This window comes from Epinephelus moara, chromosome 20, assembly GCF_006386435.1.
Source record: "Epinephelus moara isolate mb chromosome 20, YSFRI_EMoa_1.0, whole genome shotgun sequence".
Lineage (NCBI taxonomy): Eukaryota > Metazoa > Chordata > Actinopteri > Perciformes > Serranidae > Epinephelus > Epinephelus moara.
The window spans coordinates 7,082,078-7,108,245 of NC_065525.1; the positions used below are offsets into that span (position 1 = coordinate 7,082,078).

At 40.2% G+C, this 26,168-nt stretch overlaps 1 protein-coding gene across 1 annotated transcript; it reads left to right on the forward strand.

Annotated features, from left to right (window-relative positions):
* The first annotated feature begins 3,320 nt into the window (after positions 1-3,320).
* trhr2 (thyrotropin releasing hormone receptor 2) lies at positions 3,321-25,917 on the forward strand. The gene is made up of 5 exons (XM_050073437.1): positions 3,321-3,745; positions 6,243-6,375; positions 6,807-6,958; positions 9,436-9,559; positions 25,330-25,917. Exons 1-5 carry the CDS (start codon positions 3,363-3,365, stop codon positions 25,915-25,917), a joined length of 1,380 nt encoding a protein of 459 aa, XP_049929394.1. The 5' UTR covers positions 3,321-3,362.
* The last annotated feature ends 251 nt before the right edge of the window (positions 25,918-26,168 follow it).

The window sequence follows — 26,168 nt, forward strand, 5'->3', positions numbered from 1 at the left end:
GTCAGCTACTGTAATTAGCAGCCCCTTTTTTTACGTGAAACTTTATTCAGTGTTTTTACTGGTTTAAATCATTAGGTCTATTTGTTCTGGAGAGGAAGGGACCTCTGTGGATAATTTGGCTCCTGGTAAAAATCTCCGGAACGTCTAGATGTTAAGTTATCAGAGAAAAAGGTGAGCATAGATTAGCAGATGCTAGGCTAAGAAACACTAATTTGTATTGTGAAACTTTATTCAGTGTTTTTATCTGTTTTAATCACATGGTCCTTTTATTCTTGAGAGTAAGAGACCTTTGTGGATGATTCTGCTCCCGGTAAAAACCTCCTGAACAATGAACATTGAAGGAATTTCTATCTGGAGAAGTTTCAACTGATTGCAATTTGCAATTCTCATGGCTAGATGCCCCTAAATCTCCCTAAATCATACAAACTGTTCCTTTAAAGCTGTGCAGCGCAATTGATCTGTTGGCACGGCCAATACTCCAGGGCAAGATCTATTTTGTTGATTTCTTTTTACTACTGGCTGCAATGCTGTGACATTTGTTTTGGAAATTCATGGTTGCCAAAGGATGGTTCTTAGTGTTTTTGATGACCTCACTACCTTTCCTTTCGCACTGTCATCAGGTGAGAAATGTGCCATTGATCAATACTTTGGTCTTTGACAAAGGGTATGTCTCATTTCCATTAATTTTATCCACAGCTCCCTTACTTGCATTATATCTGCAAAGAAATGGTGCAATGAATAAGGGATCAAATAAACACAAATTCAGTGAAATAGGACATTGTTCTGACTCAAGCATTATCTGAAGCAATGTCAGTTTGTGTCTTTGTGTCTTAAGACAATTCAGCAATTGGCTGCTGTATTCATTTCTCCTCTTCACACTGGCCATGAATAGTGTCCCTCCAGATGCAATTCCCATCTTCATTCTGTGCAAATATGCGCTCTGAAGTTTAGCCCAAGCTAATATGAGGCTGCAGCAGTATAAATTAGACAAATTAAGTGGGTATTGGATACATCACAGTTTTGAAAAATTCCAGACATTGTTTTAGATTGTGGATGGATAGCAACACAATGAGAGAATTTTGTACTCATATGAAGTGATAATTTCATAGCGTAGCTGTTTTCGGAGATGGAAACCACGTAATTACAGCTCACATTGAAATAGTTCTGCCTGACGCAGAGTAACTGATTTACCGGGTCATGAGTGACTGAATAGACATGACAGTGATAGACAATAAATTGTTCATTACTGTCAGACAGCAGTGAGAAATTGGAGTGTTGCCAAACACTTTCTCCCCTTATTATCCATGATACACATTAAATTGGAACATGACAGATCATGAAAAGAATATGTGATAATATATGATGAGATCAGAACTACAGTAAACACAAATCCTTTAGATGGTGAATGGAAACAAATACAGTCTAAAAACTGCAGTACAATGTTGATGCAATTTTAAGCTTCCCAATCAGCTGTAGTCACCAGACACAACCAGATTATTGAGTCTTCACCAAGTCAAGGAAGAAATAATGATTAAGTCAAGGGAAATATGCAAGGTATCTCCAAATCTAAGAGCTAGAGCGATTATGTTTTTTGTCGGCCAAGCGGAAATTAGCATTGCCCTGGTTCCCTCGACAAAAAGCCTATGGTATTTGTCCATTGGACTTCGGGTTATTGGAGATTATTGTTCAGCAAGATAATCTTCACAAATAAACACCACAGTTGCCAGAGGTAAAATGCTAACGATAGGCTATAAATGAACTACACTACAGTCACATGACTTCAGTGTCGCCACTACAGCAAGACTGTAAAGCTGTGTTGGGCTTGATGATGTTTTCTCAGTCTCAGTCAGCCACATGTTAGCAAATTTACGAGTGAGGTATTTACTGAGGTACTTTATGCCATAGAACAAAATGTGAAAATCTCTTAAGCTTGTGTTAACTGTAGATTTTATTTCAGGCATCTAATCAAAAAAACAGGGGTGGGACTAAGTCATTGTTTTGCAAGTCACAAGTAAGTCTTAAGTCTTTGCCTTCAAGTCCCAAGTCAAGTCCAAAACAAGTCATAATGTGCTCTTCACCAAATGTAATGTTATTTTAATAAAGGAATAGTAATCATAGCTATGCATTAGCTCACTAACTATGTTAAGTAAATAGCTTAAAGTCATGAGTCACTGCTGGTAAAGTCCTAGTTGAGTTCTAAGTCTTTCTCGATTTTGTGGAGTCTAAAGTAGAATCAAATTTGTGACTCGAGTTTGACCTGAGTCCACACTTCTGCCAAAAACCCACTGACTTTGAGATGAGGGAACCAGAAGGGCACATTTTAGGACTTGTTTCTGCAGCACTCTTGGCCAGAACATGATATGATAACAATTATGACAATTTGCATTGATCAGAGAGTTAATCCTAACTATTTCTCCTGTGACCTGCATGCTGACCTTTCCTGTAGCATCTATCCAGTATCCCTGTAGCAATCTAGCCAAAAAGAAGAAATATAAAATGTAATGATCAGATTGCCATGAAATTCAGTGAGCACATTCTCACTGGAGGATGAAACCATTGGACAAATAAGCCTTACTCTAGAACCACCCGTGGGACAAAATGTCAACTTTGTTCACATGATACCTTGTATTTAAGAAACTATTCCAGAGAAAATTAACATAGTGCTGACCTTTTCCTTACATATTTTCTGCAATTACAGCATTGCCATTTGAAACTTCTAGCTTGCTTTGTTCTTTCATCCCCCACATTTATCAACTGATTCAGCCAAGACTGCAGATACCTGAGGGAGTCCCAGAGAGAAATTCTGTATCTGTGTTAATATGTGTTTGACACTGAAATATTAAAGTCCAAAGCCAATCCAAAGGTTATTATCAATACAATTCCCTATTTGTCCAATTAATTGAACTGCTTTTCTATTTCCAGGTGACTCCATGGGGGCCTGAGTGGTGTTTGGAAGACTGGGAATCATATTCAACATGTTGTTCTTTTTTACTCTTCTTCATTAGTTAAAAGGACAATAGAAAAGGGGCAGTGAGCTGGATAACAAAAGGATATATCAGACAGAAGAAAACAAGCACAATGTTCATTTCCCCTTCTCAGTGATCAAAGACTTCTGAAAACGAAATTCACAGCTGTTTCTTCCACTACAGTGATAATCAAAGCTGTGAGATCCTTAAGCTTCACAGCAGTCAGTATCACATGCTACTTTTAACTGCATTGGCTTTAAATTAGAGTTAATGCTCTAATGAAGGAGAAAAAACATGGTGACATTTCAGAGTCATGCCCCTCATCACATTAATGAAATGAATGTAACCTGTGATTAACAAACACTTGTGGTATAAAAAGGCCAGCTGCTAGCAGATATGTCTGACAACGTGAGCTCCAGAATTGACACCCCAACCAACATCTCTCTGAGTCCCAGTGCCGCCGTCTCTGAGTCATTGGAGTACAAGACGGTGTCAGTGTTCCTGGTCCTGCTGGTGTGTGGCGTGGGCATCGTGGGGAACATCATGGTGGTCCTCGTAGTCCTCACCACGCGCCACATGCGGACACCCACCAACTGTTACCTAGTCAGCCTGGCCATAGCTGACCTGACGGTGCTGGTAGCAGCTGGGCTGCCCAACGTGTCGCACAGTCTGACAGGCACATGGGTCTTTGGCCATGCTGGCTGTCTGGGGATCACCTACCTTCAGTACCTGGGCATCAATGTGTCCTCCTGCTCCATCACCGCCTTCACCGTGGAGAGGTGAGGATGACCAAACTACAACTGCTCTCAGTACAGCTTTTGCTGGATTGTGCTGGTTTGAGCTCTTATTGGTATTCATTTTAATTTCAATAGACAATGCATTGTCTTTAAATTGCAATGTTCACATAGCACTATTTGCCATGTAATAATAGTGGGGTAATGGTATGTATGTTAATGCAAGTGTGTCCCACTGGCTAGCTCATTGTAGCATTGTGCTCATCAAGTCCCCAGGAACAGCACTGGGCTCTGACGCCAATTTTACAGTCGCTTTATAGTGGCTAAACATGTATTTACATCGTCTGGGTCTATCATGTGAGCACTGTAGGACTATCCAGATGACGTGAGCTCAACATTCTGTTTCGCCATCTGTATCAGTCTGGACTCAGTGCTGCTCGCTTTGCATCCAGAAATTAACATCCAACTGGGGCCAATCAGGGACCTGCACTGTAGTTGACAATGTAAGCAACCAATCAGGGACTGCGTTGTAGCTGGTAATGTAAAATGCAGGCTGCAGCTTGCAGAACAGTAATGGCGACTCCTGAAGCAATAAGCGCTAACTCTTACATTAGTAAACACAGTATTGTGTTGTATGGTATGCACTTGTGGAGTTTCTTGGAGGAAAAGACATTTTTCGCTGGTTTTCCAACTGGATTTGACTAAAGATTAATTTATCAACTGACTCTGTTGGTGGTGAAAAAGACATTCCCTGGTGTTTGGTTTCCATGATTGGCTGAAGTTTGTTGGTCAAGAGTAGGCCTACTCCCACCCACTGAAAGTGTTTGGGGCAGCATTGAGTCCAGACTGATACAGAGAGTTAAACAGAATGTTGAGCTCACATAATCAGGATGGTCCCACCTGGCTAATCACGTCATGTTTCCCAAAAAGACTTTTTTCCATAGACCTGCATTGTGAAAGAGACATCTGTAAATCTGTGGATAAGTGAGTGTCACAACCCCTGCAAAATGACATGTTTCACCATCAGAATTTGATCCATGTGGTTCAAAAGTCAAGAAGAGCCACACGATTGAATTGTTATACCCCCAATCAAGTAAGTGGAGTGCCAAACTGGAAGTTGGCCATTCGGCCACCTAGTGTCTCTAGTGCACTTGCTGTATGGGCCCCATGATGCAGAATATCTGGGTGTTGTTATACCATGGAAATAGACCTTTTGGGGCTTCATGCACCACTGAACAACTCTCATAGGAATGTACCGGGTCCCAGCTCCAACGCTGCATCCAGTTCTCTTTGTACATTTATAGTGCCTCTACAGCTGTTAATGCACTGTCACTGTGGAAACCCAGCACCCACCTTCCTCGGTTTCCCCTGGCTAACACTGTGAAAAAAATAAATATATATATAAAAAAGTAACCGCTGTAACATTTTCACTGACCTCCATGCTACTTTCTACTGTTTACTAACCTGTATTCTGGCCTGCCTTTGACGTCAAATGTGACACACCAGTAGTATTTACCCACGTTTAAACAACATGTGTACATAGGTCTTTGTCGAGATCAGCTAAATATTCATCCACTGAACACATTCTGTACTCGTGAGACTTGGAAAAACAAAACAAAAAGAAAAAATAATCCATTTCTCTGTAAGGTCCTTTCCATGATGTTGTCAGACGCTCATAATAAAAATCTGAGTCTGTTAGTGACAAAAAAAGCACTTTTAATGAACAAAAATTGACAGGGTGCACCTGCCCTGAGTGGCTTGTCTCACTCCTCCTGGCTGCAGCATTCTCTCTAAACACTGGACCAATTTAAAAAAATGTTGTGTACCCACAAATCACCTAAACATGAAAACAGGGGAAAAGAGGGTCCAGGTTGAATCTGGGAGTTCCGCTTTAATTTAACAAGTTTGTCTCATGTCAGAATAAGATCTTGAATCACCTATTCATTATGTAAATGTCATGACAGCGATGTTATTAGCTTAGATCTAATGACATTTCAACACTTTAAGCACACCACAAACTGATAGATTAACATAAAGGCTGCAGCAGCAAAAGAGACAGACAAATGTGCATCTTATTCCATTTAATACCACTATAATGAATTCAATATTTCAATCATTATCTCTTTTGCAAATACAAAAAATAAATAAATAAATCAGTTTACTAAATTATGAAACATTGTGGAAGAGCCCAAGGAGATTTTTTACATATCAGATCAGTCGATTTCTCTTGTCTTGGTGTGACCAGGGCAAAAAAAGATATTTAAAAAAATTGTACAAATAATCTGACCAACAGTCTTTCTCTGTATTTTTAATTTTTATGCCAACTGCATTGATGAATAAATGAATACACAGCAAAACTCATACACACTCATATATACAACATGTGAGGAGGAGCTGTTACCCACAGCAACTGCTCTACTGCAGTTTTAGATAATAAAAATGAGAAAAGCATTGCATAAATAACACTGTTGCACGTACAGATTGTTGGCAGTTAAAAATATTAAAAGCCATGGTTGTGTTTAACCCTGCTCTTTGCATACAGGTACATAGCTATCTGCCATCCAATGAAGGCTCAGACAGTCTGCACAGTGTCCCGGGCCAAGCGGATCATTGCTGGCGTTTGGATCTTCACCTGTGTCTACTGCATGCTGTGGTTTTTCCTGGTGGACATTCAGGTTAGATAAATACATTACATTCTACATTACATGTTGTGTGTTACTGGTTTAGTACCACAGCAACAGCAGAGCAACCCAGATTACTGATTCAAAAATAAAGCACATGTACTGTGGCCACAGTAATTTTCTCAGTGTATAAATACACAGATAAAGCGAAGGGTACAAATATAAAAAGCACCCCTCACAGGGAGTGCATTGTGTTTCAGTGGGTACATGAGTCACAAACTGAGGAATAGAACATTTGTAATAGCCTCTTTTGTCCATATGCTGGTTTAACCGCAGGTGAATGTGAAAAGGTTTTTAAGAGCTCTGTGCCATTTCTGAGAGGAATGGCATTATTGTGATGAGATGTGAAAGATTATGAGCATCTGATCCCGGAGCCACTTGCCTGTTATTTAATAGCATCTCTGTGATAACTGTGTGACATGCAGGTCAGTAAGGATGGACATGTGCAGTGTGGCTACAGAGTGAAACGCGAGCTCTACCTGCCCATCTACCTCATCGACTTTGCCATTTTCTACGTAATCCCGCTGCTCCTCGCCATTGTGCTGTATGGCTTGATAGCACGCATCCTCTACCTCAGGTACTGTAAAAGGTCTTTCAAACCATATTAATGAATGAGTTCATTCATTACCAAGGGTAATTCCATCAATTTTACATATTCAATGTATCAGTGTAATTATCATGTGGAGTACTAAGCCTGTGGAAAGAGTTGTGTTACGTGATGGGTATCTACCAGGCAGGGAGTCAAATTAAAGGAATTCATGCTTCATTATGGAAAACATATGCTCCAGTGGTTTTGGAGATTGACCTAAACTGGGGACTAAAATTCAAGATATCTGACTCTGCTTGAAGTTGAAAACTCACTTTAGATACAAGATTAATGATAATTACCAACTAACACCTTCATAACTTTTGCATTTGTTGATCTTTTTTTGAATTGCACTAATCACTAATTTTATATTAAGAATGTATCAAACAAATGAGTGTAAGGTGAAAGGAGTGGCTCATAGTGATAAACCCACAGAGAACTATAACTAGAGATGCACCAATTGCAATTTTCTTGGCTAATTCTTATTTCCAATTTTTTTTTTTTAAGTTTGACCTGCAGATTCCGATTTTTCAACTTTGCCCTAATGAAAATTCAGTTGAATGCTCATAATAGAACATTGACTTTTAAATAACTTTTACATTTTCTCCAAAACTGCAATTACTCTGAACAGCATGCAATGGAATGAATAACACCTTTTTCCCTGATGGTCTCAATAAATCGCTAAAGTTGTTGCTAGTTGCATTTTAGAAATAAAGTCACCAGGGTCTGAAAATTGCTAACAATGTGTATTTTTACGACCTGGGAAAGAGAACCATTTGCAATGGCTGTGAACTCTCTGTGTCACTGTGCATGCAATGTGAGCCACTGGTGATGCGTGCATGCAAATTGGATGTGCACAGGATGGGCTATATTTGAGACTGACTGGCTTGTCACCGGTCATGGCCAATCAAGCTGAAAAGTGATACCGGTAACCAGGCGATTGATCGGTGCATCTCTAACTGTAATCACCTGTACAGTTTTGCTCTGCTCTATGGAGCATGTGAGCACCTCTCAGTTTATTGTCTTGTTTCATTCTTACTGCTCTCATAAGCTTCATTTCCAGTTGCAGCAGACAGCTGTTGTCAGTGAAAAAACACCACCAAACAGCAGACAAACCAAGTTAGCAACTAGCTGGTGAATATAGTGGAGCCTTTATGCAGCTTAAGAGCCAGATATTTCACTCAGAGGTTGGCGGAGACTAAAGCAGAGTTAAAAGTCCAAACTTAGAACAACTGTTAATGTTGCTGTGTTTCTGCTGGATGTGTAAATAGCCAGTGGCTTTCTAGCTATAACTGTAACTTTATAATGTGACAGTATGTCAATTGTTTTGGCAACCTGTTCCTGTTGTTCCTAAAGACAGCGGCCAAAAAAGCTTTTACTTTTTCTGGTTTAAAGTTATCTTAAAATCACAAAGTAATCACAAAATTGCCTAATACCATTGTTAGTATAGATTATCCTTATTTGTGCATGTCAAATTCAGATGAGAAAAAAAAAGACAACATACATGTTTAAGGCATTTTTGACCTTTCTTGCAGTATTGAATTTTGGAGTGAAACAAGGCAGGAAAACACATTTATAGTTGGCTTACATCAACATTGTGGCTCATATTAAAAGCCTTAAAAAATAAAATTAAAATATTGTCTTGGGCAATTGTCTGTTATAATGGTGGTGCTCTAAAAGGTTGTTTCAGAAGATTCTCCAACTAGACAGAAACAATTATGGGCAAATAACAATAAATGCTTGTCTTTTAGGGGACATATCTGCTGACAAACAAAGATACTAAATGCTCGCCAGAATAAAAGGCTGGCATTGTATGTTTCTGCAAACTACAATTATGTAACATTTGCAATCTTCATACGTATCATATCAATGTTTCTACAGTGACACAGTATATGAGCTGACTTTGTCAACAGGAGGTGGAGGGGATAGTGGATGGTGTGTCACCTAGGTGAAATGGCTGCCAAGCTGCAGACCACTGTTAAAGACCCAACAACAAAACCAGTTGTGATTTAGCGATTCATTGCTGTGTTTCCAGCGGCTTTTTAAACACCAGACTTGGGTGTTTTTAGGTGCCGCAAAAAGTGATTTGTTCTTACCGAGACATTACTGCTTTTCTTGTTGAGATAGTGGCATAAAAAGTAGCTGTTTTTTACTGAGACAACAGTGCTTTTTACGTGAGGATCGTGCCCCAGAAATCATGTATTTTAGGCCAAAACATGATCTTTTATTTCACCATAACCAAGTGATTTTTGTGCCTAAACCTAACCACATGTTAACCACAGCACTGTTCAAATATAAAGTTTCATGCATCTGCAACATAATAATGTGCAAATGTAATATATCCGTGGTTTTCAGAAATATACAATGTCAGCATTTTTTCTGGCGGTTCAGTTGTTACATTCGAATACACCCTTATTTAATCAAGAAACCAAACATACAAATCTGACATGCTGCTTGTGTCCCTCCAGCCCTCTGCCCAACCATCCTGACACTAGTGCCACCACATTGCGTCGGAGCTGCCGTGAAGCCTCTGAAGTGGGGAAAGGGGGTCGCCAGGGCCGGCCAAAGAGCGCGCTCTCCTCCAGGAAACAGGTTTCTGCCTCATCCTACATTCAACCCCTTTCCCATTAACCCCTCCCACATTCTCCTATCTTGCTCTTACATCTTGTCTTGTCTATCAAGTAATTGCTGCGCAATAGCTTTAGTCACATTTGACCTCAGACTCGTCTTTGGCTGCGTGTCTGTGATCTGGTGGGAATATAGAGGCCATGAGTCCCTCTTAACAGCATGGTGATGATGCCCCTGCCGTCCATTGCCTCAGAGAAGTGGCCTCTTGTCGGCTCTCTGTCCTGGCTGTTACGAGGCCCCGAAGGCAATCGTGGCGGTAATGGCTTCTTCACCTTGGGCTGTTCAGTCAAAGAGGCTTCTTACTGAGGAAGCTCTCTCTCCTAGGTTGCGTGGTATTGGTAGAGTGCTGCTTTGTCTCTATATTCTTGGATGTAGAATACAGTCTCTCAGGCTTTTTGGTCTTAAAAGCATCTACCTTTACATGCCTTTATCCACTCAGAAGGTTTATGACAATGTTCTTTTTAATGCAGAAGGGACTAGTTTTGCATGCACATTTTGTTCTTTCAAAAGTTGTATGGCAGTTGAAAAGTCACAGTACAGAGATTTGTATTAAATATAAAAGCAGTAGAAGTATATGTCACTTAATGTCAGTGTTTTTTTATTTTCTTTCAGCATTTTTGTATGAAAATGTTCTTATATTTGAACAATAAAAACCCAGTTAGGTTATGACTGAATCACTGTAAAGCCTTGGTCCTCTTAGGATTATTACATTTACAAGAGGACAAAAGCAGGTCAGTGCCCCTGTATGCTCCAAATGAAGTGCTTGTCTGATTGTTTAACAGCAGCTGAAACCTGCTGTCTGAGTGTGGAATTGGTGTTTTAACTCTAGGAGATAAATCAGACAGGCATCGTGATGGAGCCACAAGTAAAGAATAACCGTTTTTAAAATCACAAATTTTGTTTTATTGTTTTTTTACTGATTTAAAAAACTTACTACTGCATTGTGTGAGGCAGAAAATATAAAATATCATATTTAAAATCCTGCAACCAACCATGCATTTCAATCTGGAGAGACAGATGAATGATGTAAAGATAATATTTAATACAGAGTATGATTTAACAGAGTTTAGATTTTACAGATGTCTCTGCCACAGATACGAGAGAGAGATTTTTTGGGATCGAGGGACATCTGAGCAGCAGCAAGATAAATCCCCCTTTGGAGTTCAGACACTGGTGGAGGTGGTAGTGGCTGATGACGCTGAGGCTGATGGCTGATGAGGCAGAGGAGGTTGATGATTCCGTGAACATTAGGCTGTGATGGGGAGGTGAAGCGGGAGCTTACAACTGCAGCATGAAAGAACCATATTTAAAACTAGAAGCAGTAAGATGATGGAGAAAGGGTATGTGCTATTGGCTGATTGTGAATCAGCTGTAGAACAGCTGATGACTCAACTGACAGCCCCGGACACTGACAGCTAGAGACAGAGAGTATGCATGCGTGCAAGTAAGTAAATGTAAGTGTGAGAAAGAAAAAAATACGCATGGAAGTGTTCCTGCCTGAACTTTAGCTAGAGCTTCAATTCTTGTATCCCTCTATTTTGGTGACAGTGTTGTGTTCCTACAGTTATGTCTGTCTGGTAGCCCTTGGAACCCATCAGCTATTCATGTGACGACAATAAAACCTCTGTGGCAAATGTTCTGGTGTAGCCAGGCCAAGACTCCATGTGTGCCACATGGTTTTAACTGGATTAGCAATTTGAAACAGTTCCAGATGACATTTTGGCAAGTCTCTATGAACAAATATCTGCATTTAAATGCAATAAATTAGGAAAAAGCTGATAAAAAGCTAAATCGCTGTCAGGCGGTGGCTGATGGGTTGCGAAATTGCATTTCTGCCAATGTGTTCCGCTATTTTTGCTCTCCACATGGACTGTTTACCTGCAGACAACCAAAGCCCACTCAAATGTAATTGGTTAATACTACTTGAACTACAAATGGAACACTTTCAATACCAATATTTTGTACCGCTGCCTACCAATTCTGCATACATATGCAGATATCTGTTTAGAGAGATTAAGTACCCCTTGAAGGGGCCCCTTGACCTTTTCAAATTACTTTTAAAACACAGAGTAAAAAGATTTTTTTCAAAAATGTATAATTTTATAATTACTTTCGTTTGATTTCAGTGAGTAGGTTATAGAAGTTTCCGAATACCCTTGGCATAGATTTGTGTCTTATGTTAAATAGTGTTGGCAGGATTTGTTTTTAGGGAGAGTTCCACAGTGTTACAGTCTACAAGGGCTAAGATACTGCAAACATCAATCCTGGCTCTGACCTCTGAATAGAAGTCTGTAAACTATGTCGGTAATTGCCAGGAATACAAATCTCCAACTCACTCAATACAAAAACATACACAAAACAGGTATTACCTAACATGAAATGCACAGAATGGGACTAGCCAACAGAAACGCTTGCTCACAATGCATCCTTAACACCACAGACAATTGAATGCTGTCTGGGGCTGTCAGCCAGTTTGCTTTTTTGAAAGGTCACATTATCCTTCGGATAATGCTGCGCTGTAATTGCTCTGGGTGTGTTCCCGCCATTCTCAGTCATACGATCCCATCACCCACTAGTACACTTGTTCCCCATTCTGTCATTAACGTCCCTGTGTATACCAGCCCTCTTTCCCCAGTTTTTTTCAAGATCATCTAATGTGCTACCCAATCTTAAGGCCTTTGCACACCAAGTCTGCTCCAAACTTTCATCCATCATTAAAGTTTCAGAGTAGGCTTGATTTTCTTCAATTTTTTTGAATCTGTCAAAGAGAGAGTTGTTTGACCAAGATGCAGTGAAGAAAATGTGCCGTAACCTGTGGGACACGTACATTGCGAGAGAGAGGAACAGGTGCACTGCACAGTGTCATTTCATAACTCCGATAGCTTTCTTTGAACAGGTCAGATAGACCTAGTAATATTCAGGTGGATGATGATAGATGATGAAGACCACACACAGAACACAGACAGAGAGAGAGAAAGAGAAAGAGAGAGAGAGAGAGAGAGAGAGAGAGAGAGAGAGAGAGAGAGCGATAGTGTAGGAGCAAGTGTTTCTTTCCTTTTTGTCTCATATTGAAAATGTTCACATTGCATAGAATGATAAAGCATATTGGACTCAGTTACTGTATGATAAATAAATGCATACATAAAATATGGATTTTGTGTGCAAAGTTCTTAAGGCTGCTGTCTAATAGTAAAAAAAACAACATCCCATATCTTTTCCTAAACACTTTTCCTTGACTTCAATAGAAAATGTTATTAGGTCAAGGACAGATGTCAAGGAAAATTCATAAGGACTTAGGAAAAGACAACTGCGGTGCCAAGAGAATTCACCTGCACTCACTATGGGCTATGTAATTATGCAAAGACAGATGTTATTGACTTTGGTCTGCCATGGTGAAACTACAGTGCTCTGCAGGTGGACTACTAAAACCCCATCTTAGGTACTTCACCCTATGTGTTCTTACTGTGTTGTTTCATGCAGGCTATATAAATGTGGAAAATAATGACTTCACTACCGCGGTTATATATATATATATATATATATATATATATATATATATATATATATATATATATATATATATATATATGTATATTTCACAAAGGTGAAATTAAATGATTTTCACAATGAGAACGTTGCTCATGCTCATCCTCTTGTCACCTCATATTTATTGGCATGAATCCCAGTTTGTATGATTGCATATGAATAACTATTACATTCTGCTGTCATGTTGACTATTTAGTTTCATGAACAGCCAAATGGTGCATTGACGGTGCTCTGACGAAAATACCTATCAAAGAAGCCTGCAATGCAAAGCCTCTTAGCTCAGGGTTTGTTTGGCTGCACTGTAAAATCTTCTGGTGCATTTTTAATATAATAGCCAATCAAGGAGTGTTTCCTGCCTGCAGTGGTTGACATGCAATTGCGAGCTGAACTGTCAGATCTGTGTTATTATAACTAGAGTCATGTCGAAATTAACCAGAACTGAAATTTAAGGATTATCATTTTTCAGAAACTTAAATTCATGTTTTTAGCAACCCAGTCACTGGAATAAATATTACCATTGTACATTTTAAAGTTATTGTATGGCTGATACAAACACTTAACATTTCTTTTTGTTTCAACAAGGCATGTTATGGTTTAGGCACATAAACCACTTTGTTATGGTTAGAAAAAAAAATCATGTTTTGGTTTAAAACACCCGCTTTTAATTACGCCATCCTAATGAAAAAAAAATCAGCTCCTATATTACATCACTTTAGAAATCTTGATATGAAGGCTGTTCTCATGCATTGTTTGTGAGTTTTTCTATAAACAGTAATGCATCAAAATTCATACATATCCTACGTAATCATGAGCCAGTAATTTGTGTATACCCCACATATTTGCGAAGGCTGCGATCACAAGACGTGACTCAAGTATGCTGTCGCCATGTTTCTTTCCCTAGCCCTAACCACAGTAACTTTACTTGCCTAAACCTACCCTCAGTAACGTTATGTTAAGTATGTAACTTTACATTAAGTGTGTAATTTTACGTTGAGTATGCAACGTCATTCGTGGGGTGCTAATTTGTAGGACATCATCTGGCACGTTGTGTGTGCATTTTTGTCGGATTATCATACAAACTGTTGTTTAAGGATATGTTGTGATATGTTACATATGAAGTGTACAAATGTTACAAACCAATGGTTTGCAAACACCTATAATACCGAGATTTTCTTCTGGTGGCCACTTGAGGGCAGTGGAAACAAGCTGTGTATTATCACCCTATAAAGTGGCTGTGTTAAACTCGTTAGCAAACGATTATCTTTCCACACATTCAGCAGTACTTTATCTGGAGTGGTGTTTATGTTCACCTGATGAATGTAAATCCAATATTGATTTTTCCATACCATTCTCCACAATGTAACCAGCTAGAGTACAGGTGGCTTATCAGCCCCTAGAAGTGAGGTTGATGAGTCTGATTGGAGTAACCCATACAGTCAATCTGAGTTCCGTAAAACCAAAACAGTGAGCTGAATGAAGCTAAAAAGCTCTTTAGACCTAATAATTCTATATGGGTTCATTAAATATACTGTATAATAAGTATGGATGGCATGAAAGCTTCCAAAATATGAGGCCAAAACATCTAGATCACCCCCTTGTGGCTGGCTGCAGTATAGTTCATAAACCCTGCCCTCTCCATGTTAGCGGATGGAACGTGGGCCGAACTAAAAAAGTACATGTTGAAATTTTTTTTTTCTCCCAAAAATGCTTTCCGTCATTTTAGGTAGGTTTATCTATTATTATCTATTATTATCTGTTCAAGTGTTCATTTTTCTGATAAATTATTTTTTAATTATTTGATGCTATAAAAAGGTGGTTTGAGGTCATGACTGACAGCTGTGTGTGCCAATTGGTGTGCTTGCTATAAATGGTGCTGCTCATGATTCGTCAGACTGGTCTATAGACGGAAGTCGACAGCGCAGAGATTGCTGTAACTCTGGCTCCAAATGACAAAGATGGCAGCACGTGTATCTGGGACGACTTTGTTGGTGTGCAGTGGGATGAAGTGTAGACCTGTTGTCCGTCTTTATATACAATCATTGGTTCATAACTATGAGTGAGGCCTGTCACAATCATTTTTTCCATTGCAGACATTAAAACATCTGATCTGATCAGGATGCCGCCTGGGCAAAACCTGTTAGAGACCCCAGAGCAGACCTATAGATCATGCTTGAGGGAATATGTATCTCAACTGGCCTGGGAACCCCTCGGGCTCCCCTAGAAGGAGCTGGAAAATGTTGCTGGGGCAAGAGACATCTGAAATGCTTTGCTCAGCCTGCTGCGCCGCAACTCTGCCCCAGATAAGTAGTTGAATATGGATGGATAGATATTAAAATATTAGTGTTTGCAGCTTTTAGGGTTTTCTGTTCACAGGCTTGTACTTTTGACTTTTTATCTAAGAACCAGATATTTTCTAACACAGTTGCTCATTGTTTGTACTCATGATTAAACTGGGAGGGTTTAATACCCTTCCAAGCTGTTAAAGTGCTTAAACTGCTAGTCATCAAACAATGGGCTCCATGCATGAATGTTTTCTTAATTTTCTCCTATATTTGTTCTTGGACAAAAGCAATAAGAGGAAAATTAGAAAATCCTATGTGGGATTCATGAAACGTGTGCTAACAACAAGTCTGTTCTTACCCACCTGAGTATGTTATTGAATTGCGTTTGATCTTAAATTGGATGCATGTGCCACACAATTTGTAATTAGCAAAGGGAAACGCATCAATAAACCCAAATAATGGTAGCAGACTTAAGTGCTGTGTGCAAACCACAACCTAACAAGACACTAACAAAAGATGAAAAGAAAGAAAAAGGAAAGGAAATGCCTCCTAAGGGCAGCAAAAATGAAAAAAACAACTTTTTCATAAATAAATGACAGTCAAAGAAAAAAATATACCTTTAAAAGACAATAAAATAAACCCTTTATCAAATAAATGCTATGACAGTGTAGATCTAGGTCTTTTTTTTTTAACAATGTGACAAAAGTGAAATGAGTCACTGACAAGCTTCAAAGCCTCGTCTGTGGTCAGGTTCCATGAAACCATCAACCTCCATGTCTTCAGGTGGTGGCTGGTTAGATGGGGGGCATTGCAATGTTGTGCAGAACACAGCAGGCCATGGCTATTTCACACACTTTTTCAAGAGTGTATAAAAGCATACCACCTGCTGTATCTAGGCATAGCCACCGGCCTCTGAGTATACCTGAGCGCGCTACACACAGCGAGTGATTGTCAGTATCTGGTTATAGGCCACCTCCTGCTGGGTCTGTGGGTTGGTAAGCAACATAAGCCATAGTGATATCAGATTGTCCCTGAACTAAATAGAAATTGGATTTATGTTGAAAGGTAGTAATACAGACTTTTGAAAATTCTATCATAACACTTACCAATAAGCCACTCATCTTCAACGGCACCCTTGCCTGTGTGCTCCCCTTGGACACGCGTGTTTGTGTGTGTGTGTGTGTGTGTGAGTGTGCATACTGGTCTAATTTATTTGTCATTTAGGGTAGGCCAATTCATCTTTAATACATGTAAACATTTACAATTATTAAGGGTCTTAAGTCTCATTCAAGAAACATGTTTCTTCTGTGTAATCATAAAATAAATTGCTTTATTGTCATCAGTCTGGGCAAAGCAAAATCAGTGATTCCTCTTGAAACACATTATACTTATTATGAAATACTTCTTGAAAACGTGAAAAGACTGAGAACTGTGGTGTCCTGTAGAGTTGGACGGTTAAGGCCCTGACAAACCGAGCTGATGGTCAATGTTGAGCTGTCTGTGAGCGCCTGTTGCCTTACTCCTTGTGGTGCGTCCCGTATCACTGGCCCTCGTCAGCCCATTTCGACTTTTTTTTTAGTTGGTGAATGAAATCGCTCTGATCAGCAGTTGAACTCAGTGCACGAGCAGAGAAATTAATGTAAGGGCAGTAAACAAAGAGCTAAAGTCAAGAGGGAGTGAGATGGAAACAAACTTGTTACATGAGGTAAGATTATTTTTCTTTAGCCATGTGGATTCTTCAGCAGAAATGTTTCCATATGGTTCGTATTATTGGTCACTAGCCCAGGGTAAATGTGCTCTGCTCTTTCAACATTGAAACATGTTAATGTGCTAATTGGCTAACTAGCGTCAAGACAGTCTTTTGGTTTCCCTTTTTGAATAACAATTAAAGACTAGCGCAGCCTGCTGGTGTGAAGAGTTATTTCCTCGCACACAGGCACAGAGCACACGAGCTGGTTGGCCATCGGCTGTAGTCTTTGCAGTGTGTTCATGTGCAACTCTTTGGCCTTTGATGTCAGTTTGGTGTGTCTGGGCCTTTAAACAGTTTTTCACCACTTTATGTCCAGGATTTTTTGGGCATGCCTAAAATCATGGCTTGATGATGCACTGGAGCCATCCTTGTTTAACTACGTTACTACTAACTACTAACTTCCACACCCCGCTGAGTTCGCTACATTCCAAGCTCTCTTAGCTCTTTCAGGCTCATAAAAACATTTTACATCAACATCTTTGGTAAATGCCACAATCATATAAAGAAAAGCAGAACAGCCATCACTATTGTACCTTTCAGTCTTTCTAGCTGAATCAGCTACCCCACCTGCTGGCAGTAACTGCTTACTGCTGTGGGTGTGTGCTTTGTGCTAATGTAAGCTGCGGTTAGCTGCTCAACGAGAGGCTATTGCTGTACAGTGGCTCTCTCATTCTTTGTTTCGGAGGGTGTGTGCTGTTATAGACTGTGTGCTACTGGGCAACTAACAAGAGCCTGTAGCTGCACAGCAGCTCTTTCTTCGGCTCATCCTTCAGCAAGGTGATGTGTGTGCTTTGAGCTACTGAGTTAGCTGCTAACGAGTCTCTATTTGCGTGATTGCTCATTCTTTGGCTCCAGGATTGTGTATGTCACTTTGCATCTAGATTAATAAGAGTCTGTCCCTTTGCAGGAGCTTGATCTTCAGCTCCATCAGTGGACATGTCCCCAGTGTCTCAGAGCATAGAGTAGCCTACTGTTCATTTTTTTCACAATTTTAAATCCTTTACCTGGCAATTTTTTTAATCATTTGAATTTTGCTGGGTGGTTAATAACACATTTTTCTGTTGTGTGACAAACTCATTAGACAAATTTATTGTGGCTTTACCTGGATTTTGAAGTTGGCTTTGTATGTACTTAGTTTAGTTTAGTTTAGTTTATTTGTTTATTTGAAAAGGGACAATGTACATTAATCAACATTTAAAAAAAAAAAAAAAAAGTAAAATGCACCCGAAATAGCCGAGAGGCTAATTTTCATCGGTAGTCCCTTTGCCAGTTGTTAAAGGCATCAATAAAATACAACATCCAATATATATAAAAAAATAACCCATTAAAGATAAACATTATTTACAAGATAAACATTCTGTACAGCACACACATACCGTTGACTGACAATAACCCACAATTGAATGATGCACTCCTATATAATAGTGAGGCAAACACTAATGTTCACGTTTGTGTTTCAACAAGCCATTTCTTGGCATTGCAATGAATGAATGATATGACGGAGATACTCTGATTGATTGTGGTACTGAATTCCATTGATGTGATGCTCTGAAGGAGAAAACTGCCTGACTGAATGTAGTTTTTCTTAAGGGAATTGTGCAGTCTCCCCTCACTGCACCTCTCATACCCCTATTACCAGAAGATCTGGTATTAACGTATCCAGATAGAGCAGGAGGAGCTGAACCATGCAAGATCTTATATACCAGACAGATGTTTTTGAATATAATGAGGTTTTCCCAACTAAGCAATTTATATTTATTCAGTATATGACAATGATGAAATCTGAAAGGTTTCTTGTCTAATATTTTAAGTGCTTGTTTATATAATGATTCTATTGTTTTCATTGTTGTGGTGTTTGCAGTAGACCAACTTGTCAGACAGTATGTGATGTGGGAGAGAACCACTGTGAAGAAGTACATCTTGGCTGCTTCAGTTGAAAACGAGTCCCTGATGAATCTGAAGTTTGATAAACTGAACTTAACTTTGTTCCTGACTTTCGTAATGTGGGTTTTGAAGCTGAGGTTTGAATCTATATGCAGTCCTAGGTATTTGTATTCTGTAACCACCTGTACCCTCTCTCCAGAGATGAAAACATCTGGCATCACATTTATGTTTGTTTTTTTCTTAGAGAAAAACATACAGACAGGACAGTTTAAACCAGGCTGTGACTAATAACATAGCATCTGCTAACTTTGTTGCAACTTCCTCTGGTGTTTTTCCATGACCAATTATAACTGTGTCATCAGCATACATTAATATATCACAATTATCACACACAGATGGTAAATCATTGATGTACATGCTGAACAGAATAGGACCGAGTACTGAACCTTGTGGGACACCAGTTGATAATTGCAAGGGGTTGGAGTTACGATTTTCAATTCTAACAATTTGAGAACGAGATGAGAGGTAGGATTTGATGAGGCTGATGAATTCCATGGAGAGATTGAAGTTCAGGAGTTTGTTCAGTAGAATTGAGTGGTTAACAGTGTCAAATGCTTTCCGCAGGTCAAGGAAAACAGCCCCCACTGACCCTCCTATGTCCATTGATGCTTTAACCCTTTCCATAAAGTAGCATATTGCGGTTTCTGTAGAATGATTGGCCCTGAATCCAAATTGCATTGGATGCAGAGAGAAGGAGCTGTAATTGAGGTGATTAGTGATTTGCTTGACGACCAGTTTCTCGTATACCTTTGACACAGTGGGTAAAATGCTAACAGGCCTATAGTTGGAGGTAAGGAGAGGGTCACCACCTTTGAATATGGGAATGACAGTAGCCAGTTTCCATGATTCTGGGAATTTCCCCTCACTCAGTGAGATATTTATGATGTGTGTTAATGGGCCAATTATTGATGGATAGATTTCTTTTATCATTAGTATGTCCATTCCATATACATCTGTAGCTCTTGAGGACTTGAGAGATGTGATCACTCTTGCGACTTCAGACCTGGATACTAGAATTGGACGTAATGGGGGTTCATTTGTACCACTGCTGCCAGTAGTGACGGTGTGTATATTTTTACATTGGGCAGTGAAACTCTGGGCTATGGTCTCTACTGATTCAACAAAGTATTTGTTAAGTACTTGTGCCACCTCAGCTGGATCATGTATTATTGTGTCATTGACCTTTAGTTGAATTGTATTTCTAACGGAAATGTCTTGTCCAGTCAGTTTGTTGATTTGACTCCACATGGATTTTGAGTTCCCATGACAGTTTTCAATAATCTTGGTGAAAAAGTCTGCTTTTGCTTTTCTCAGTTGCCTTGTCACTCTGTTCCTTAACATTGCAAATTTCTGCCTGTCACTGCTCAGTTTGGACTTAGTGGCCATTTTAAGGGCGTTGTCTCTGTCCTTCATTAGTTGTTTTATATTATCGTTTATCCAGGGAAGAGTTTGTTTCCTGTTTTTCCGTTTTATTTTAACAGCAAATTCATTGATTTTAGTTTGTAATTTCTCTGTAAAGTTTTGGGTAGTTATTTCCAGATCACTGTTCAATAACAAGTTGTCCCATTCCATTTGTTGTATGGCNAAGAGTTTGTTTCCTGTTTTTCCGTTTTATTTTAACAGCAAATTCATTGATTTTAGTTTGTAATTTCTCTGTAAAGTTTTGGGTAGTTATTTCCAGATCACTGTTCAATAACAAGTTGTCCCATTCCATTTGTTGTATGGCTGTTTTGAAATGTTCCTGCTTGTTTTTTGGTATACCAATAAACTCCTTATTTCCAGAATGTGTTGTAAACCGCCTGCTAGTTAATTTTCTTGATATGAGTACCATGTTATGATCTGATAGCCCAGTTACCATGTTGTATGTCTTTGTAATCCTTTCAGGCCTGTTGGTGAGGATCAGATCAATTTGGGTGCTGGTATTGTTTGTAATTTGTGTTGGACCTTTAGCCATCTGAGTTAAGTTAAAACTATCTGTGATTTGTTTCAACTTTTTCCTTGAGATTTTGTCCTCCCAGTTTATATTAAGATTACCCATCACTATAACCTCCTTCTTGAAGTCGCACTGATATAACATTTCCTTGAACTGATCATAAAAGCCAATGTTAGCAGATGGCGGCCGGTATAAAACTCTTATTGTAAAGGCCATCTGAGGTGCAAGAACCATGTTTAATCCAACACACTCTAAATCATTTAAACCTTGCCATTCAATCTCACTGCAACGGATAGTGTCTCTCACATAGATCATAACCCCACCCTCCTTTGCATCTGTACGGTCTTTCCTGTAAGTGACGTAACCTGGAACTAAAACAGCAGCACTGGGAGAGTTTTTATGTAGCCATGTTTCTGATAGACCAACAAAGTCTAGATTTGACTCTGTTAGCAGGTGGTTGACCTGATCACTTTTTGATTTTAAGCTTTGTATATTTAGATGTCCGCCTAATATACCCCTAGGTTTTGCTTTTGAGTCCCAGATTGTTCGTGAGTTGTTTACTGTCTGGAAGACTTTCCACTTCCGATTCATTTGAATTGCTGTTTACTACTGTACGCTTGATTTTCAATACCGGAGGAGGGCAGTTGGGGGCGCTAGTGGTGGAGGTGGTGACCTGCGGCGGCAGCACTACCAAGGAAGAGGGGGAAGTCAGTCAGACACGTGTGGATGTTGTGGTTTGAACAGCATGCTGGATGTTGTGAGCGAGTACCCTGCTGCCCAGACCAGAGGGGTGGACACCGTCAGCTCTGTAAAACTCGGAGCGGTTCCAGAACAAATTGAAGTTATCAATGAAACTGAACCCGCTCAGAGTGCAGGTGGCTTGGAGCCAGGAGCTGAAGCTGAGAAGCCTACAGAAACGCAGCGCACCACGGGCGAAGGAGGGGAGGGGCCCAGAGATAAAAACAGACTTCCGCAGCCGCTCAGAAAGTTAAAAAGTTCTTTAAAATGCTCCTTTGTCACCTCGGACTGGCAAAGAGATGTATCATTAAAACCTACATGTATAATCAGTTTTTTGACCGAGGATGGGAGTGAGCCCAGCAGCTCCGGGATTTTTTGGAGCAGAATTGGAGCGGTGGAGCCTGGAAAGCAGTGGGTGATAGCATTAAAAAAGCAGACGTTTCTGATGATGGAGTCCCCGATTATTGCAGTTGTCGGGGGGAACAGAGGGCGAGGAGGCGAGGATGAAAATGAAGGGGGAGCCGGAGGCAACTTGTCACTGGTCGGGGGAATCTCCACTGGATCGTGGTGAGGGAAGCTGCCAGAGTGACGACGCACCGCTTCCTTCAGGAGCCTACGCCGGGAAGAAGAGGCCGAGGTGTGGTACTGACTTACTTTTCTTCGAGTGAACCCTTAAATTTCGATTTTACCAAAGAACAAGCAGGAAGTGTGCAAATTTTGTTGAAAAGTTTAAAAAACAAAAATTTACATGCACAATTTAAGATGAAATCTGTGCGTGGGCAGGACTCATACATGAGGCCCAATGTCTCTGCAGAAAAACAATTTTACTTCTGGACTGCTGGATGCCTTGAAAAGACGTCTTCCATGTTGCAACTAAGAATTGCATATGCAGTTTCTAGAGGGTGTACAAAGTCACAGATTCAACAATAACCCTTTAATTTAATGGCTCTTGAGTGCTTCACCTTCCCCTGCGACCTTTAGCATAGGCACTGTGTCACTATGTGCATGTCTTTGCATGAACACAGGCCTCGGTGAGACTGAGGTCTCATGTGAGAGCAGCGAGAAGATCCTAATCTCGTGTTCAAGGGGCTCCATCTAGGAGCAGAAGATTTGCATAATGTGATTTGGGATTTACATTGAAGTGTTCTTAATACCGCAGATGATTTCACTCTCTCAGTTCTTCAATAGGCACTTCATGCTCTTTCATTCATCGTTTGATAGGCCAGCTCAATCTGATAGGAGTTTGATAAACTTGTGTACACCAAAGAATGGCACTTTTATGATTGGAGATTAATACAGTGTGGTGTGAGATTGTACAGTTTTAATCTCTGAGAGTTTCTTCATGTCTGTGATCTCCTCAAGTGCATGTTGAGGGGAAGAGAGATGGGGAAGCTCGGTCATTGTTGCCCTGGGCGAGTTGATAGCATCATAGGCTAAGTGCGAATTCTTTGGCTCAGTGGGTCGAACTGTGCATCCATTGGATTCTGGATTATGTCTGGGAGGATGATGATGCTAGCAGAAAAATCAGATCTGTTTGTAATGCGGGAGTCAAGTATCCTGCCGCCACATAATTACAGTCATTATGCATATTGAAAATGTCACCCTGATGCTTTCCATCTCATTATGGCAGTGCAGAGATAATTAGGAAGCTCTCCTTCCCGCCTCCTTCTTGTTCAATTAAACGCTTTAATGTGCACCACCTTTTCCTTTTAACTACCTGCTGAGGTGGCTGTCACTGACTCACCACATAAGGTTCGGACACATATCCTTATCTCAAATAGGATTTGCTGAGAGGACGTGTGTGCATGATACCTGGTATCAACCTGGCACGCTGAAGGTGGCTGAGAACTTGGCTGCAGGGTGAGGCTTGGAGGGAGTAGGTGTGTTACTGGCAACTGATAAGGCTAATCACTTGAGTCTTACAGGCTGACTGGCTCTGTTCCACCCTCTGTCTCGCAGGGGTACAGAAATGTCTGAGCCGTTACCATGGTCACCAGCCAGTGGTGGGGTTGGATGAGGAGGAGGGTCAAGGCATGCTGAGGGTGTTGTACACACAAAGAAAATGTGTGCGCATGTGCGTGCACACACTCTCTCTCTCTCTCTCTCTCTCTCTCTCTCACACACACACACACACACACACACACACACACACACACATATTTCTGAGATACTGCAGCGATTTGCCATTTCAGGTTGAATGCCCCTGCTGTATCTTTAGTTCTGTTGGTCGGCTGGTGTTACTTGATATAGATTTTGTGTTTGTATTAGCACATTTGTCTGAATATTAGACACCCTTGATTATGTATCGACTGCCCCTCCACTTTTCCAACACCTGTTTGTTTTTTTCCTGCTGGGAAAGGTTCATCAAGACACTAATAGTACAAGGAGAAGATAACAGTGGCAACCCCAGAAATTTTTCACAGTGGTGGTAAATAGGGCCGCTAAAAGTCTTGGGATGGCACACCAAAACCAAAAGCCACAACTAAATTTAAGGAATTTGATTATGCTTTTGAAGTATATGCACAATTGAAAATCATTGGATACTGGTTTCTTATTTTACAATTAATATTACTAATTAGCTAATGTGCATAGACTATACTGATCACAATTCTCCCCCTGGATATCAATAAAATACACTCATTTCTGACGGAACATTCTGAGTTCCACAACAATCCTGTTTTGATGTCTTATGTATCTCATTAATTGTTTTTAAAATACGTTGGTTGTCCCTTTCTTAAAGAGACAAATATCCAGCTTTAATTTGATGAAGTACATTTTTTGTAAGAAACGAAACATTTACTGGGAACAAGCCATCTCAAGTTAAGGGGAGACTTGTGGGTACCCATAGAGCCCATTGTCATTCAGATATCTTGAGGTGAGAGTTCAAGGGACCCCTTTAAAATCACCATGCTAATTTCTGTCCTTGCCAAAATTTAGCCTAAAAATATGGAGCATTATTTAGTCCCCCTGCAGACAAGCTAGCATGACATACTTTGTACCAACGTATGCCTTTGGTTAGTTTCACAACATACCACTACCATAGCGCTAGCTCAAATAATGAGTGTGCCACAGCCTCGTAAAAACAGTAATAATTTGCCTCCAATTATTATTGCCAAGAGGGGCAGCAATTCTACCAGGGTGGCCATGTGTGCCCTTCCAAGAAGTGAGTCAGACAATGTCACAGTGACCTTGACCTTTGACCCATGACCACCAAAATCTAATTAGTTCCTTGTTGTGTCCAAGTGGACGTTTTTGCCAAATTTGAAGACATTCCCTCAAGGTGTTTGTGTGATATTGTGTTCACAAGAATGAGACGGATGCAAGGTCACATTGACCACCTTGAAGTCTGTCATGTCTGTCGGCCAAGTCATGGCAAGACTTTATGACTCCACAACCCCCTAATCTGACATAGTGACTGTCGGAACAGATCAAAATGTCATGTAGCCTGAACCCGGCATTAGAGGCTTCATTTACACAAAATTCTGATAACAGCTGCTGTAAAGGATTTTGAATGACTGTATCTCTGCTTCTTTCCCGACAGGTGACAAAGATGCTGGCAGTAGTGGTGATTCTATTTGCTCTACTGTGGATGCCCTACCGGACTTTAGTTTTGATCAACTCTTTTGTGTCCACACCATATCTGGATGACTGGTTCCTCCTGTTTTGTCGAACATGCATCTATGCCAACAGTGCTATAAACCCTGTGATATACAACGCCATGTCTCAGAAGTTTCGCTCAGCATTTCGAGGGCTTTACCGCTGCCAGCGGCCAGAGGGAAATCAGAGGACGCTGTCGATGATCCAGACTGGCTTCAACACCGTACGAGACATCCGATCGTCCCAGGCCAATAGCAATGGAACAAATGAAAAAGCAAGGAGAGCGATCCTGAATACTGCAACTGACCTGAAAACAAAGCAGAATGGAAGCAGTCATCAGGAGACAGCAACAGTCAATGGCAAGAAAGCAGATCATCCCATCGACATCAGCACAGCTACTGTTGGTTTGAATGGTGGTCCAACTGAGACGGCGCCATCTGGTGATGAGGAGTTGGTTTGGGCTTCATTAAATGATACCACAGTTAATTTTGCAGACAGACAAATAACAAACAATCAGCAGGAAAGCATGTAAATTTTCATATCACCATATGGTAGGATATGAATAAATGGAGTTTTAGGTAATGATAAAAGAGTAAAGAAACATGTGACTTGCATTTAGTTCATGATTTAAAAGTGGTAGATTTCACCGTGACCACTGAGGCCACATGTTAAGAGATGAGGGATGAAGGGTGCATTGCACACTGTGGCATGGAATTTCTTAGGCCACAAAATCTGTTCAAAAGTGCATGTAAAAATGTGAGCTTGTAAATGAATCAAAGTTTA

Coding starts and splice junctions, on each gene's coding strand:
- trhr2 (XM_050073437.1), top strand. CDS start 3,363: ATGTCTGACAACGTGAGCTCCAGAATTGACACCCCAACCAACATCTCT. Junction 3,746..6,242: donor ACCGCCTTCACCGTGGAGAG/GTGAGGATGACC, acceptor CTTTGCATACAG/GTACATAGCTATCTGCCATC. Junction 6,376..6,806: donor TTTTCCTGGTGGACATTCAG/GTTAGATAAATA, acceptor TGTGACATGCAG/GTCAGTAAGGATGGACATGT.